At 31.9% G+C, this 14,817-nt stretch overlaps 1 protein-coding gene across 1 annotated transcript; it reads left to right on the forward strand.

Annotated features, from left to right (window-relative positions):
- The first annotated feature begins 9,587 nt into the window (after window positions 1–9,587).
- LOC114417028 (putative anthocyanidin reductase) lies at window positions 9,588–14,817 on the forward strand. Its single transcript, XM_028382109.1, has 5 exons — window positions 9,588–9,945; window positions 12,526–12,693; window positions 12,821–13,038; window positions 13,131–13,290; window positions 14,354–14,817. Exons 1-5 carry the CDS (start codon window positions 9,792–9,794, stop codon window positions 14,713–14,715), a joined length of 1,062 nt encoding a protein of 353 aa, XP_028237910.1. The 5' UTR covers window positions 9,588–9,791; the 3' UTR covers window positions 14,716–14,817.

Below are 14,817 nucleotides of genomic sequence, written 5' to 3' on the forward strand. Positions count from 1 at the left end.
TGTCCCTCGCACTGAGTTTTCTCTTTTCTCATATACACCCAAACTTGTCCCAGTAAAACTACAATCTCGAACTCGTTAATCGTTGGGATTTGCAAAATAATGTTCTCAAAGAGAGAAATTAGTCTCACACGTTGACAACTAAATGGAACTACAATCTCTTCCTCTTCTCTATGGCGCTTGAAAATCCTAGCAGAACAATCAAAAGAAAAATTTGAGGAGTCTCACGGAATCGCTAGAGATACCGCTATTACAATCAGACTAAACTCGTGAGCCCTCTTAGAGGTAAGAGATGAGTTTATCGCAATTGGGATTAGAATGAACATGTGTAGGGATCCTTAGAGGATTAAATTGGGATTTGTTTGAGATGTTTATTGAATTATAATTTTCCTTTACGATTATAAATATGATATTGTTGTGTTTGATGGACCAATGGATGTCCTGATCCGAATTGGTTGATAAAATTGAGTGCTCTTAGTATTTTCGTGTTTTTGACCTATGATTTTGATATGATTGTGTGAAATTGTTTGAGGGGTTTTACTCCCCATGTTGTTATAAATATTTTTGTATAAATTGTTTGTACTTTGAACAAGATTTATTAGATTAACATGATAAATTGTTATATTGAGATTATGAAATGGTGATTCAAATTGTGAGTAGGTGACAAATTGAACATATGATGAATGGTGAGATACATATGTATTGAGATGTTATACGTATTAAGTTGTGAGCTATGAATTGTGCAATCACACAATTGTAAGACCCTTTAAGGGCGACGAGTTTTTGCGTGATGAGTATTGTGATGGGATCCATTGTGGGAACCCAACTAGTTGAATCGCTTTGAGGCACGACAAGTTAAAATGATTTTGAAAACAATTGAGTAGTTGTGTGTATTACATAGTTTATAGGTAAAGTGTATATGATTCATGAGGTGTGATAACATGTTACTTTGGAATTATATCATCGTGATTGAGAGCGAGTGTATGTGATAAATTGAGTATGTATTGACTTGTAATACATATGTGCATTGAGATGTTGTGTGCATTGGATTATTAGCTATAAATCGTACAATCACACGACTATAAGACCTTTTAAGGCTAAGAGTTAATGCACGATTATTGTTGTAGGAACCACTGTGGGGACACGACGAGATAAAATTATTTTGAGAACAATTGATGAGTCGTGCATTTTGTACAGTTCATAAATAGAGTTTGTGTGCTAAAATGTTTTATGTGTAACATCCCATTTTTCGTAAATAAATTAAAAAGACTTTTTAGTAAAAAAAAATAATAAATAGAATTTTAGAAAAAATGATGAGGTTTTTATAATTAAATACATAAGAAGAAATAACTTTATTAATTAAAATAATGGTTTGAGAGAAAATAAAAAAGATATTTTATTTTTATTTGATAGAGAATAAAATAAAGTTTCTTTTCATAAAATAATAAAAATAAATAAATAAAGTAAATGATAGGTTGTGAGTATCCTAGCTATAAATAGCGACATGTTAGGTCAATTTTTAGACCAACGATAACTTCTACGCCTCCTCTTCCTCTCAATTTTGTTTTCTCTTCTCCTCTTCCCAAAACCCTTTCCTTTTCTTGCATACCATCAAATATGTCTCAGAAAAGAAACGATCTCGGACTAATTCACCGTTGGATCATTTTGAAATTTGAGAACCAAGTTCAGAACTCATTTCCTAACATTCTCACCGTTGGAAATTACGAAATTATATTGGATTTGAGAAAAATACCCTTCACATAGTAACTTTTCCTTTTCCACAGAAACCCAAAGCTGTCTCAGTAAAACTATGATCTCGAACCTGTTAACCGTTGGATTTTTGTGAAATTTTTATATAGGGTTTGCGATTAATTTCCTCACGTCTTCACCATTACGATTTGCAAAATAATATCTATGGAGGAAGAAAGATGCATCGCTCATAGGACCATGGAATGGAGGCTTCAATCCCTTCTTCCTAACGTTTGAGAACCCTAACAAAGCAATCGGAAGAGGAGCTCTAGAGAGCACCAGAAACGTCACAATTAATAACAGAGAATGCTTGAGCAACTACATCCAGATAAGGGATGAGTTACTCACAATTGGGGATTAGTGAGAACATGTGTAGGGATTCTTAGAGTATCAATTGGAATGAGTTTTGGGGTATTTCCATAATTTTTTTATTTTATCCTTATAATTATAATTGTGAATTATATATGTTTGATGAACCAGTTGATGTCCCAATGAGAAGTTGCTGTGAAATTGATGTGTTCTTGTGTTGGATGTGAACCCTTAAAAAATTAAACTCTTTTTATTAACGTGAATTATATTCTAAATAATATTATTCAATGACTTATTTTATATAAATTATTATTTTGTTCTAATTTTTCCACGACGATGATCAACATGTTATGTGTATATATTTATTGTAATACTAAAATAATAAATTAAAGAAAGTTGTAAGGTTAATGTCTAGTGGTAATTTCTTTTGATGTAACATTAAATTAATTGTTATAAAAACTCTTTTGATTAAAAATAATGTAGCTTGATTTACTATATATATATATATATATATATATATATATATATATATATATATATATATATATATATATATATATATATATATATATATATATATACACACACACACACATCTGTGTGTGTGTGTGTGTGTTTTGTATCATGCAAATATGATTACTGTGTGATGTGTATATGAGTTATGAGATGTTAAATTGTAGGCATCATATTATGTTGCGAATAAGTTTGTGTGTTTAACACTTATGTGACAATAATTATGTTGTGAGCTGTGAATTGTACAATAACCTGACCAGTGTTGATATTGAGAAAATGTTTATGCGAAGTATTAAAGAGAAAGTGTAGGTTTCCTGTTTAGGAACCAATGTTAAATTGTAGCGCAATGTGTTGAACGTGTTTAAAACACAAGTGTGAAGTCGTGTGTATTGTATAATTCATGAGCAGTGTCTATGAATGAAATATGTGATGAATTATGGAATAACATGTTGCTTTGAGATTATAATATTGTTATTGAAATTGAGTATAAGTGCAAAGTTGAACATGTGTTAATTTGTGAGATACGTGTAAACATGTGATGGTGGATTGTGACATTATGAGATGTGAAATTGTGAATGAGTTTTGGTTGTGAATTAAGTGCAAAGTTGAACATTGGTTAATTTGTGAGATACGTGTAAACAAGTGATGGTGGATTGTGACATTATGAGATGTGAAATTGTGAATGAGTTTTTGTTGTGAATAAGTGTGTGGTTAACACTTGATGTGACATTACTTGTGTTGTAAGCTGTGAATTGTACAATAACCCAACCAATGTTTATCTTGAGAAAAGTGTTGATGCACAATGTTAAAGAAAAAGTGTAGGTTTCCTATTTAGGAATCAGTGTTAAATTGTGGTGCAATGTGTTGTACGTGTTTAAAACACGAGTGTGAGGTTGTGGGTATTGTATACTTCATGAGCAGTGTCAGCATACAAAAATTGTTTTAGGGGTTGGACCTAAATTAGGAGGGAGAGGTCCTGAAGGACTCTTTAGAGTATAGGTCTTGTGGGTAAATACACCTGGTTTGAGTGCTCCTTTAAGCCTATGCCGATTCCACATGGTTGGAGCATTCTTGTAACATGACTCTGACTGGTCTCCCTATGATTTTACTTAGTGAGAGTAATTTGACATACCGATGTTGTGGTGTGTCTTGTTATGTACTCCTAAGCGTATCAGGGTGATTTTTCACTCACATGGTACCACATTGCATATATGCTTGAGTCTTTAGCATAAATGTTGCATAACGTTTGCTAATTGTTTATTATGAAATTGATGTGTTATTATGTCTTGATCGGATTGTGTGATTCATGTGTAATGTGATTGATGATTGAAAAGTAAATTTTAAATGACAAAGTGGTGGAATTATGTGAGTTATGTTTAAGCAAGTTGTATCTCATTTATATGATATGTATATCTAGTTGTCTTATTTCTCTATTAGTTAGGAATGTGATAACTCACACATCGTGTGGTATTTGTATTTGGATCCTGTCATGATCTCAAACCTTGTGTTCATGGGAGCAGATGATTAGGAGGATGACTATGAAGAATCTCATACTAGAAGACACGGGAACATAATGCTCTGATAGGATGTGACATTAGGATATAGGTTTTTATATTAATTGCATGAAGTCTTGAACGACCTTGTTTTGAGCCGAAATGAGTTATTATTTATTTGGACAGGTTTTATTATGATGTTAGAAAAGTGAATGCGAGCCTTTTACCCTTTTGAAAGGCTTGTATTTAAATGTGTTTTAAAAAATTTTAATTAATTTTGATTTCTTACTTCTTTTATTATTAATACATATATGTGAGGGATAAAGGGCATCACATTCTGGGTTGGACCTAAATCAGGAGGAAGACCCTGACGAACTGTTTGGAATCTAGGCCTTGGGGGTAAGTACACCCGGTTTGAATGCTCCTTTAAACTCGTGTCGATCTCACATGGTTGGAGCATTCTTGCAAAACAGCATGACCCTAACTGGTCTCTCTATGATTTTACCTTGTGAGAGTGACTTGACTTACCAATGTGTGGTTTGTCTTGTCATGTACTCCTAAGCGCCTGATGAGGTTTTTCACTAACATGATACCACATTGCATATAAGATTAAGTCTTAGTATATTTGTTGCATAACGCTTGTGTACTGATTGATATTGAATGATTTAGTGATATTGTGTTTTGATCCTTGAGTACGTGAATGATGTGAAAATGAATGAGACATGTTGTGTTGAGATGTGATGTTACGCAATAAAGTGGTGGAATGACGTGAGTTATGTTTAAGTAAGTTGTATTTTGTTTATATGATATGTATATTTACATGTTGTCTTGTTTTTCTCTGTTAGTTAGAAATGTGATAACTCACTCTCCATGTGTTGTTTGTGTTTGAATCTTGTGATGATCTCAAACTTTGTGTTTGTGGGAGAAGATGACTAAGTGGATTGCTTTAAGGAACCTTGTGTTGAAAGATGTCGCGACACAATGTCCTGATAGGATGTGACATTGAGACATAAGTTTTTGTTTAATTACACGATATTTTGAGCCAAAAATGTTTCTGACAAGGTTTATTTGGTAACAGTAAACTGAATGTGAACCTTTTATCACGAAAGCTCTTTTATGTTCATTGAATAAAATCTCATTTTATGTAATTTCATATTTTCATGTATTTTATTATATAAATATGTATATCATGGTAAAGAGTGTCACATCAGTTATTAGTTAAACCTTATAATTCAACACACACACAAAAAATAAGTATTTATAAATAAAAAATCTAAATTAGCCTTTTTAAATTTGTTTGTCATTATAGATCCTCCAAATTGATTTAGAAATCAATTTTAATGTTTTGAATTCACATAAAAAAGAATAAATTGATCTGTATCTAAGTTTTATCTTTTTTCTTTCTTTCTTCTCATTCAATTATAAGGCCACGCATGCATTGCATAAACACAGATTTAGTTAATTAACTAAATCTGTGTTGTCACAAACAACCTATGTACTAACACATTGTACCAACATACATAGTTTAAAAGAATTTTATATACCATTTTTAATTATTTAAACTAAATATGCATATTTTCATTTGCCGAGTTTACCATCAATCCAATTTTTCAACTGACGAACTCGTTTGCTGTTGGAATCGAAGCCAATTGGTGTCACAATAGATGCCATGCTTCACTCTAAAGAAAATACTGTTGGTTGATTGACTTTGTGCAATTGACTTTCCTCAAGACTCGAGAAGTTGTTGGAATCTCCAATACTTGAAACAGTTATGCATATATATGAACATTAATTAGGTGCACCACGTTTAAAGATAGAATATCTAATTCTTCTGTCTGGAAAGTCTATGCTGATTGTTTCTTAATTTAGTCCAGCTGAATGAAAAACAACACAATAAAAATTAAAATGAATTGGCAAGAACTGAAATGAGCCCTTTTTTCTTTGAATTTTCGCTTTTTCTTTACCCTCAAAGTGAGATCATAACAGGAGATTTGGACGCTTTTCTTCTAGCATGAAATTTAGTACTTACTCTACTAGCATTGAGCTTTCAGTAATTCAGTGAAAATCAAACTCTTGTAAAATAACTCTAAAGACAATATATAAGTGTCAATGTCACATGTGTCAAGACTTAATTCGTAATTCTTAGAGATAGATCTGTTTGATGTCGTAGAGATTGAGGTGTCAAACATATTTAGGATGTCAAAGTTTTTTTCATCTAGAGTCATGTTTTGCTTTAAAAAAAATCGTAATTTTGTATAGAGCAACAACACTATCACCTCTCTCTAAATGTGCACAAATAACTGATTTGGCTACATCCAAATCAATTATAGAACAATCGTTTTAGCAACATTGCTCTGATTACGAAAATGATACATATGTCCCCCTCCATGCCTTTCTCAATTCTCAGTGGGTAAGGTAAAAAAAAAATTACTTTAATCGAAGCCGACAATTGATTTGGATATATTTCCTTTTCCTGTTGTTCATATGATAGATATGGATGAACCGTCAAAGAGTATGGATATTCCTATTTGCCATGAATGGATCAGCATTACTGAAAAAATCATGCGCATGCTCCTGCTAGATAATGCTTACCCTATATCTTAATCCAAACCTTTTCAATCTAGATAGAGCATTCTATTCGTTTTTGTTTTCTAACCCGGGTATTTCTCAACGGAGGGCTAAGAACTAATCACTCCAAGTATTAAGATTCATTTAAAGGATTAATCTCTCTCAATAAATACTTTTCTATGCACATTAACCAAAAATCAAATATTTAACCACATATTTAAATAATAAAGGTTATGGTAAAAATATCAAATGGGTTTTTTTTTACAAATTATTTATCTAAATAAATTTGTTTTGAAATTATTTATTCCGTGGGTTTGTTTTTTTACTACAATGCGTCTCCTCCAGGGGCGCGTTCTCCGTAAAGATGACACGTGGCATGACTTGAGACACGTCCTCCATACAGGCGCAATTGGTTGCGCTGCTGCATCAGGCGCGTTGGATCGCGTTGGGACCCAGGCGCATCCAGCTGGCCTGTGGTCCCCCCAAAGCAACTCCAAGCTACTCCTTCCCCCAAAAAAAACAATACAAAGTATGTCATTATTAATTTTTTATGATATGTCATATTAAAACCCTGTATAGAAACGAAAAAAAATTAATAATGACACATATTATAAATAATAAATAAAAAATATTGAATGGTTTTTTTTCCATGTTTTAACATTGTCATATACTTTGTATGGTTTTTTTCCATGTTAATTTTATATTATTGTCACTTTAACGTTTCAATCTTATTATGCAATGCTTTTAAAATAAATAAAAATAAATAACGATAATGTGAATGACACATAATTATAACCAAATATTAAATTATTAAGTTACAAAAAATGACTATTTTTCACACACAAAATATAAACAAAATTACTATTTCATTTTATCGTCCGTGTAATTTGAATATATAATACAATTTGCATTTCTAATTAAGTAAATTTTAGTAGTGATCATCAACAAATTATTACATATATAATACAATATTCTTATTAATTTAAATTAAACGTGTTAATTACATATATATAATACAATTTTCGTATAGAAAGGAAAAAAATTAATAATGACATACTTTGTATTGTTTTTTTCGAGGAAGGAGTGGCTTGGGGAGACCACGGGCCAGCTGGACGCGTCTGGGTCTCCTGCGCGACCCAACGTGCCTGGGTCCCCAACGCGCGTGCTGCAGCAGTGCTACCAATCGCGCTTGTACGCAGGGCGCGTTCCAAGTCATGCCACGTGTCACCTTTATGGGGAACGCACCCCTCGGAGATGCGCATTGTAGTAAAAAAAAAAAAAATAGGCTCACCAGATAAATAATTTCAAAACAGATCCATTTAAGTAAATAATTTGTAAAAGGAACCCCATTTAGTATTTTTGCCAAAGGTTATTTAACAATGTCATGTTTCACTTTCTGCCATCTTTCAAACCCAAAATGAAAGTTACAATATTTGATTATAAACTTAACATAGACTAACATATTAATTATTAGGCACCATTATGCCACCCCTAGATTTAGAAATTCAGTTTTGTCACCCTGTTTCCTGTTCACCAAACATGAACTTGATATAGACAGGGCTAGACCTACCATTATTATTAATTAATGCCCACATCATCATCTAAATTTGACATTTAAGAAGAAGAATCTCATTTTCTCTTCCATTCCAAATTTGAGTACTCTTCTTCTCTTGTCGTATTTGCCTTGTAAAGTCTACAAGTTCGCAATAATTCTATTCGCAATTCCTGAGAGGTCCCGAAATTAGTTCACCTGCACTAGCCTATTCTTATTAAATTATGCACATATCTATGTTTTACATTTTTTAAAGATTATTATTATTGTTATTATTGCAAATTTGATTCCTTCAAAGGTATTGAATTTTATACATAGAATTTGTGGTATTTATCTCTATCTTCAAATATTTGTCATGCAAACTTCACCAAAACAAAAGGTAAGGCTTCAAAAATATCCTGCTAAAGAGTTCTTGAATTTTCTTTGCTTGCTTCAAAGGATTTTTTTTATCACGCGCGAATTACCACCCTGTGAATAACCAAGACACATCCTTTGAATTCTAACATTTGGTAACCTTATGCATGCAAACAAAGTAACAGAAAAATTCTTAAATCTAAATGTCTAGCTAATTGTGGTAGAAAGTTTGGGATTTCACAGGAGATGAGATATTTTTCTTTCGTCAGAAAAATATCTCTCGTTAAGAATCACAATCCTGTAAAATATCCTGGACACATGTATTAAGTTCACAACATTTGGCATGAAATGATGGAAAGTGTAATTTTTCACTGTCGTTATACCAGACTAGGAAAAGACAAGACAGACACTGTCGTGTTTTCTATTGCATCTTTGTATTTTTAGTAAGATGAAGAAAATGAGAGGAATTCAATAGTATTACTTAAAAAAGAACAGTAAAATTGCAGAGTGTGTAATGATAGTGTATTGAAGGATAAAATTAGAAAAAACTGTATATAATTATCATAGACAAATATGAAAATGTTAGATACTTTACACATCTAGATCACTTCACTCTAGGTGAAACCACATTTTGGTGTATGAAAAATATAAGGTCAGCCACAAGAGTATTTAACAGATGGGAAAACATCATATTCATCTCTAAATGATGAAAAGGTTAATTCAAAGACAAAATTGGTGTAAGAAAGGATTAAATTGATCCACTTTTTTTCTTTTTTCAAGGATAAAAATAATACTAATTTTTAACTTTTAAGTACTAACATGACCAACTTAATCTTTTTAAGACTAAAATATTGTGATTTGGTCTTCTTTTTTTCTTAATGGACTCAAGATATTCTAGCCAATAATTAAAGACTAATTTTTTAAGATAGTGAGATTATTTAAAGAATTGGTCTCTCTTTAAGAGATATTTTTTCATACACAGGATAGACATGAGAATTAAACTCTAGACCATATATGCTTAATTTAAGGTATGCCGTACTGTATTAGTTGTAATTTGGTATTTATTTTATAGCACTTGCCTACGGCCTGCTTGGTGCTTGCCTACTAGCTACTTTAATAATCTAAAGATTAGATTACATTATATTAAAGAGAGAATCAATATAGTTCAAAGACATGCACTTTACCTGGCCAGGCTCTTCTATAAAGGGCTCCATCAGGTTGGTTTAGTTTGCAAGATTTTGGCAGTAAAGAAGGGAATGCAGGAAGTGCTGAAAATGGTGAAAAGCAATGAACAAGTTGTTCCTGGAGCCAAATATTGTGTCACAGGTTCCACAGGGTATATCGGTTCATGGCTAGTGGAGGCTCTTCTTGAAAGGGGATGCACGGTTCATGCCACTGTTAGAGATCCTGGTTAGTATTCTTTTCTAATAAACATACCATTTTCCTCTTTCACTGTTTTTTTGGTTCACTTTTTGTTTTCCAATTAAACTAGTACAAGAGAAAGAACTAGTTATTATCACAAGAAATTATTGGTTAAAGCAGAAATTATGTGATGGCAACATACTGACATGCATGGATTACAACTTAATTTTTTGCATTTTCCATAATCTCTTGATTTTGACATTGTGGGAATTGAGACAGCAGAAACAATTTGGTTGTTCATGATAAGGATCCGTGATTCATAACTGAGAGTAAATTTTAACAGAAGTCACTTTTTTAAACACAAATTTTATTTTTGATCAATTTTCAGCATTTTTTTGTCACATATTATAGTTAAAACTTGTCAACTGAAGCCAAGAAGGCAAGGATGAGAACTAACCATGAATTCTGGAGAGAACTTGGACAGGATTTCATTTCTTTGGAAGAAAGAAAGACCACTGTAACACCAAATTATAGATATTGTGTATGTGCCTAAAAAGTAAATCTAAATTTCAATGTGGAAGAATTATCAAGTGACTGCTTTGGGTGACTAATAGGGTGTTAATATGAGAACTTAGTAATGGAAAACTAAGTGGCCAACTCTCATTCCTTGGTTGCTGCTAGTTCGTATAGTGGATATCACTGGATATTACTTTTTTTTAATTCGTTTTAGTTTGAGTGTATCTATTTTCAGTTACCAAATTTATTTTGATTTCATCTCCATTAGTGCTATGTGTTTGATTTTCTATTGAATCTAACATACTCTAACTTTTGAGTAGCATAAGGACGTTAAAATCGGTGAGAAATGATAATTGTTAGTTCAATATATAAGAATCAGTCATCGAAGATTTTAGAATTTAAAAGATGATGTGAACAGAAAAGAAAATGATAGATAAGACTGTGACTTTTGGTATTCAAACGGCCAATGTTCCAGAATAAGCTTCTTAAAAATAAAAAATAAAAAAATCTTGCAGTGCTTCTATAAGGCATATCAAGTATCATCAACTACAAGCCCCACGGGATATTCTGGAGAAAAACTAATTTCAACTTTTTTTTTCTGCTACTATTTTTTCGTTTGGTGGATAATACTACTAGAATTGAATGAGCCCATTTAAGCAACACCCTGTTTAGCTTTGACGATGAGATGAGAATAATGTTAACAGAAAAATTCTTACGTATCCTGAATGTAATTCTCCGTTGAATTAAAAAAATAGTTAAGCCCATTTGCTGAAACTTAAAACAAAATCAAATTATTATGTAGCATTTTGTTTTTTTAAATAAATTGTTATTTTAGTTTCTAAAATAATACTAATTTTTATTTTAAGTTTTATCTTTTATAAAATTTACATAAGTATTATATATTTCTCAAACACAACTTTTAACTAAAATAATAAGAAATGGTGATGGAAGAAAAAATACAATGTATGGTTATGAGTAACAATTAGCTAAAAGTGTGCGTGTGTGTTTTTTAAGAATTTATATTTGTACTATTGTGTAGCATTTTTAATTTAAAAATAAAACATATCCAGAATACACAAATATCTCACATTCTTGGTGCCTTTGTATATATATATATATATATTTTTTTTTTTGTTCCATATGTTATTGATCTCCTAGAAGCCCATTATTGGTCTCTTTGCTTGACTATTTTAAGTCCCTTTTGGGTAATTGCTTTCAGCACCCTTTTTTTCGCTCCCCGCATCCCCATAGGAAAAGTGAATGGACATATTTGTACTTCTCCATATCAGCGTGAACAAAACACTCGTTTGGGGATAGGGTTGATTTCATATGAGGGCTGAGAATGGGTTCGGGATGAGGGACGAGGTGTGTGAGCCGCACAGGGTGAAAAGGTGAACAATCACATGTGTGCACAAAATTTGTACCCCCATTTCGAAATAGAAAAATTATATTCCAGAATATGTTTTTATAGTACCTATTCCACAATATATTTTCCTATTTCGAAAGTGTATAGGTATTTTTGGAATAACTATTCTGAAAAACTTCACATTTCTGCAATGGTCATTCCACAAGATTTCGTCTCTTTTGTTGCGGATTTCAAATTGAATGTGAAATTGATTGGTTATTTGTGGTGTTTGGGTGTGGTGGTGGTTGCGGTGATTATGGAGGTAGGTGCAGTGGTGGTGTTTGATGGGGTGTAGGGGTATTTTTCTCTGATGGGATGCAGGAAGCAAAAGGGGATTGCATAAAGTAAAAGACCCTTTTGTTACTTGTTGGACTCTATTGTAGAAGTCCACTAACAACTTAAAATAGATATTTCATTTTACTCAAAGATCTGTACAATTAGTTAGCTTTCTTTTGAATACAAAACAAATTGTGTTTTTTACTTTCTAGTAGAAAACACAAAAAAGTAAAATAAATAAATATATAAATAATACCATGCATTCACGATCAATAGTTTTTGTAGTATCTGATGGACTAATGAAACTCAATCATCAACTTGTTCCTCATTTTCACAGTGAACTATTGTATATGCTTGATTTTGTCTAATAAAAATATTTCCAATACTAGTAATGATAAATATTTCACTTTCTTTTTGTCGAAATGTAAAAGCAAAGTCATTGCACCTTCTGTCTCTGTGGAAGGGTGGTGACCAATTGAGATTTTTCCAAGCGGATTTGCATGAAGAAGGAAGCTTCGATGAGGCTGTAAAAGGATGCATTGGTGTGTTCCATGTTGCTGCTTCAATGGAATTCAATGTTAGGGACAAAGAAAACAATGGTAATGCCATGATTATTATTATTCAATGCTTTCCATGAACCAGACATACACAACATCAATGACTTTTCACTTTTGAACTTTGTAAAATGGTAACTGAGAAATATTATTCCCTGTATTGAACTGGCAGAGGCTTTTGTTCAAGCAAATATAACTGACCCTGCAATCAAAGGAACCATAAACCTTCTAAAGTCTTGCTTGAAATCCAATTCTGTGAAAAGGGTTGTCTTCACATCTTCCATTAGTACCATTACTGCCAAAGACATCAACGGAAAGTGGAAATCTATTGTTGATGAATCTTGCCAAATCCACCCTGACACTGTATGGAACACACAAGCAAGTGGATGGGTAATAATCAATGTTTTAATTTCCCTAGTTGGTTTACTTGCATTTTACTCAAAATTGGTTCCTTTCTCTAAGAACTTTTTCTGTGGTGGCAGGTTTATGCACTTTCAAAGCTTCTCACAGAAGAAGCAGCATTTCAATTTGCTAAAGAGAACGGCATTGATCTTGTGTCAGTCATATCAAGCACTGTTGCAGGCCCATTCTTCACTGCTAATGTACCAACAAGTGTTAAAGTTCTAGTGTCACCATTAACAGGTGATTTTTATCATTAATCTACATCTTATTCGTGCATAGACATTGAAAATGAGGGATTTTAATTAGGTTAGCTATGGAGATTTTTTAAAGGATTTCTTAAGTAATATAGTTTCTTTACCATTTGAGCAAATTTATGTGACAGGAAAAGTTTTTTAAAAATAAGACTTGTATCTTCGGTAAAAAAAAAATATTTCTTAGCAATAAAAAATAATATTTATCTAACACATAACAATACCATAATTAAATCATAATTAAATAAAAATAAAAATATATATAAATGTGAAATTTCCTAAAATTTTATTATTGAAATAAAATTATATATGAATTTCTTACCATGACATGGCATTGTAAGAACTATACAAAGTAGTGTGTGAAACACAAAAAGTAATTTAAGAAACTCACTTAAAAAAATTTCATTGGAAATAACTTTAAAGTTTTATCTATTATATATTATGTCTTTGTATTTGTATGTGTTAGAAACCAAAGCTATATTACTAAATATTATTATGTAAGTATCAATATTAAATATTGAGCAAATTATAGTAACGCCCTCTAAGTTACACATAACCCCACTCTTTTATATTTTCCTACACTAATCTTCCTTTAAATTTGAAAATATTAAACTAACACTCTATATATTTGAAACTATTACACTTACACTCTGACAAACCTTAGGGGGGGGGGGGAGGTAATTTGTTCTATTTTATTTCAACAATCCATTTAATTCCTGAATTTGTGAACTTAAGAGCATTGGTCAAGGAATTAAAAAGAAAAAAAAAATTAGTATGTAAATCATGAGAGAGCGTAAAAAACTCAATAAGAATTATAATTTTGCATCTTTCAATGAAAACTTTATATTCTTAGTTCTTTAACTAGTAGCCTTAGGGCACTTGTTAACATTTGCTCATCTTTTATACCAAGTTCCCCAGAATGTTGTACCTCTATATGCTTCTTAGTGCATCATGAAGTACTAACAATGCAGCATTAGACTTTGTGAATAAAGTTCTACATCAGTTAAAATATTTGAGTTATTATCACTAGACCATAATGATCATAAATGTAGGTGAAACTGAGTACTTCAGGATATTATCTGCTGTAAATGCCCGAATGGGATCAATTGCTTTAGTTCACATTGAAGATATATGCAGTGCTCACATATTCCTAATGGAGCACGCTAAAGCAGAAGGCCGATACATATGCAGCAGCCAAAGTTGTGCATTGTCTGACTTGGCTACCCTTCTTTCCAAAGTGTATTCAAATTCAAATATCTACCAGAAGACCGAGAAAATTTATGACAAAATTCCCTCTGAGATTTCATCAAAGAAGTTACAAGATTTGGGCTTTAGTTACAAGCATGGCCTTGAAGATATAATTTATCAAACACTTATGTGTTGCCTAGACTATGGTTATTTACCTCCTGTTTAGTCAGTCGTAGTTTTTCATTACCATTGTACATGATTTTAAACAATTGAGTTTAACCAATTTGTATTTTGTCACTCAAATTAAATGTAGTCCACTTGCAAACCA

The sequence above is a fragment of the Glycine soja genome, chromosome 6, assembly GCF_004193775.1.
Source record: "Glycine soja cultivar W05 chromosome 6, ASM419377v2, whole genome shotgun sequence".
Lineage (NCBI taxonomy): Eukaryota > Viridiplantae > Streptophyta > Magnoliopsida > Fabales > Fabaceae > Glycine > Glycine soja.